Source organism: Phyllobates terribilis, unplaced genomic scaffold (assembly GCF_046119375.1).
Source record: "Phyllobates terribilis strain yellow unplaced genomic scaffold, ASM4611937v1 Scaffold_2__4_contigs__length_985480577, whole genome shotgun sequence".
NCBI lineage: Eukaryota > Metazoa > Chordata > Amphibia > Anura > Dendrobatidae > Phyllobates > Phyllobates terribilis.
Genome location: NW_027362762.1, coordinates 37,675,962 through 37,679,210, shown reverse-complemented (window position 1 = coordinate 37,679,210; position 3,249 = coordinate 37,675,962). Strand labels below are relative to the sequence as shown.

The window sequence follows — 3,249 nt, the reverse complement described above, 5'->3', positions numbered from 1 at the left end:
GGTGCAGGACAGAGACAGCTCCGGAGGGTGAGGAGTTGCAGAACAGAGACGGCTCCGGAGGGTGAGGAGGTGCAGGGCAGAGACGACTCCGGAGGGTGAGGAGTTGCTGGGCAGAGACGGCTCCAGAGGGTGAGGTGGTGGTGGGCAGAGACGGCTCCGGAGGGTGAGGTGGTGGTGGGCAGAGACGGCTCCGGAGGGTGAAGAGGTTCAGGGCAGAGACGGCTCCGGAGGGTGAGGAGGTGCAGAGCAGAGACGGCTCCGGAGGGTGAGGAGGTGCTGGGCAGAGACGGCTCTGAAGGGTGAGGTGGTGCTGGGCAGATACGGCTCGGGAGGGTGAGGAGGTGAAGGGCAGATACGGCTCCGGAGGATGAGGAGGTGAAGGACACAGACGGCTCCAGAGGGTGAGGAGGTGCAGAGCAGAGACGACTACGGAGGGTGAGGAGGTGAAGGGCAGAAACGACTCCGGAGGGTGAGGAGTTGCTGGGCAGAGACGGCTCCGGAGGGTGAGGAGGTGAAGGGCAGAAAAGACTCCGGAGGGTGAGGAGGTGCAGGGCAGAGAGGGCTCCGAAGGGTGAGGAAGTTCAGGGCAGAGACGGCTCCGGAGGGTGAGGAGGTGAAGGGCAGAGACGACTCCGGAGGGTGAGGAGGTGCAGGACAGAGACGGCTCCAGAGCGTGAGGAGGTGCTGGGCAGAGACGGCTCCGGAGGGTGAGGAGTTGCTGGGCAGAGACGGCTCCAGAGGGTGAGGTGGTGCTGGGCAGAGACGGCATCAGACACGTGGATGGGGATGATATAGTTCATGGGAAGATCCCTTTAAGGTGTCCATGATAGAGAGGAGTGGATAGAACCTTTTAATTACAGGGGGGGATCAGACACCATCTAATGAGCAGTATGAGAGCGTGTATCGGGGGTCAGGAGAGTGGTGGATGGCGCCATCTTGTGGCCCCTCAGTGCATTCCTATACTGGGTTACTTTTGGCACCCGGAGACTTGGCGGAGGCCCCGACACTCGTGATTAGGGCTTAGAGGAATTGTTCAGCAGCTCGTCCATCGTGAACCTCCGGAAGACGATCTTTTCGCACGCCGCGTCCTTTCCGCATTCAAATAAGCAGGCGAAGGAGTGAGTGTCCTGGCACACCGCCAGGTCCGAGTACCCGCTGGGACCCTCGTTGATGACCCACGGTGGGGTCCAGGTGGACGGCACAAGGGGTGATTTATTCAAGTAGACTCCTAAGTCCACGCGGCCCCGGCTGCTGGTGGGATGGGAGTAGAGGAGCCAGGACGTGACGCTATGCTGAAGGGGCGAATCTTCCCCGCCGTCCGCCTCGTCCTGAGTTGCCTCCGGAGGCCTGTAGCTCACCACACTGCCCTGGCAGCCATGAGGCGGCTCACACAGGCTTTTATTGTAGTGGGCATCTGTGAACTCCATGGACTGGGGGCTGCTGGTCGCCTCCACCCGGTAGCGCTGACCGGTCCTGGCGCTGCAGTACAGGAGGTCGTTGCCGCTGCTGCAGGTCACCTCGGCCACCTCGCACTCCCCTGTCTTCTGCCGCCACAGCCCGCTGCCCTTGTGCCAGCTCTCTCCGCGGTCGTCGCTGTAGAAGATGAATGAGTGGGGCTTGGTCTTCCAGGGGACGGGCAGGCCGCAGACGCGGGAGTGGATGTAGTACAGGTACGCGGGCACGATCAGCCTGCCCGACGGAGAGCAGACGCCGTGACCGGGGCCAACCGTCAAGGTGGCGCAGCTCTTCAGGTCCTCACCCAGGACCTCCTCCGTCACGTCTTTCGGTAGGCTCCACGATTGGCCGTGGTCGCGGCTGGTGACGTAGCAGAGCCGGGCGGCATTTCGGCCGGTTATGATTTGCCGGAACTCGGAGATTTCGCTTTTTACACAGACGAAGAAGAGGAAGACGGTGTCGGTGTCGGGATGGTACAGCGGGCAGGGGTTCATGGTCCGGTGCCCCGGTAACTTGGCGTGGCTCACCGGCATTGCGTCTTCCCACTAAGGAGGCAAAACAGATGGAGACGTTGGAAAGTCACAAGATCAGACGCGGAGAGAGGTGACATGAGGAGTCGGTACCTGCACCTCCCCGCGCTGCACCCGACCGCGCCGCACCACCAGGTACAGGGCGTCCTGATCATCGGGGGACGAGCGCTTCTCCGCCAAGGCCAAGAAGATGGAGGGAAGAAGAGCAGAGCCGGGATACGATACGTCACACCGCCAGGATCCTGCTGGAACAGGGTCACCGAGTCCAGAGAGAGCGCCCCCGACATGTCTGTACACGAACCTGCAGGACAGCGGATACACGAGACTGACAGCCGAGAGCAACCTGTATCTAATCCTGTGTGATACTGAAATGTGTATCTAATCCTATCCTGTGATACTGAGCCGTGTATCTAATCCTATCCTCTGTGATACTGAGCCGTGTATCTAATCCTATCCTGTGATACGGAGCCGTGTATATAATCCTATCCTGTGTGATACAGAGCTGTGTATCTAATCCTATCCTCTGTGATACAGAGCCGTGTATCTAATCCTATCCTGTGATACGGAGCCGTGTATATAATCCTATCCTGTGTGATACAGAGCTGTGTATCTAATCCTATCCTCTGTGATACTGAGCCGTGTATCTAATCCTATCCTGTGTGATACAAAGCCGTGTATCTAATCCTATCCTGTGATACTGAGCCATGTATCTAATCCTATCCTGTGTGATACAAAGCCGTGTATCTAATCCTATCCTGTGATACTGAGCCGTGTATCTAATCTTATCCTGTGTGATACAAAGCAGTGTATCTAATCCTATCCTGTGATACTGAGCCATGAATCTAATCCTATCCTGTGACACGAAGGCATGTATCTAATCCTATCCTGTGTGATACTGAGCCGTGTATCTAATCCTATCATGTGATACTGAGTTGTGTATCTAATCCTCTCCTGTGTGATACTGAGCCGTGTATCTAATCCTATCCTGTGTGATACTGTCTGCTGAGCCGTGTATCTAATCCTCTCCTGTGTGATACTGTCTGCTGAGCCGTGTATCTAATCCTATCCTGTGTGATACTGTCTGCTGAGCCGTGTATCTAATCCTATCCTGTGTGATACCGTCTGCTGAGCCGTGTATCTAATCCTATCCTGTGTGATACCGTCTGCTGAGCCGTGTATCTAATCCTATCCTGTGTGATACCGTCTGCTGAGCCGTGTATCTAATCCTATCCTGTGTGATACCGTCTGCTGAGCCGTGTATCTA

At 56.9% G+C, this 3,249-nt stretch overlaps 1 protein-coding gene across 1 annotated transcript; it reads right to left on the bottom strand.

Annotated features, from left to right (window-relative positions):
• Window positions 1-1,013: 1,013 nt before the first annotated feature.
• LOC141243902 (sialidase-3-like) lies at window positions 1,014-1,988 on the bottom strand. Its single transcript, XM_073668960.1, has one exon. The coding sequence runs from the start codon at window positions 1,986-1,988 to the stop codon at window positions 1,014-1,016; it is 975 nt and encodes a 324-aa protein (XP_073525061.1).
• Window positions 1,989-3,249: the final 1,261 nt, after the last annotated feature.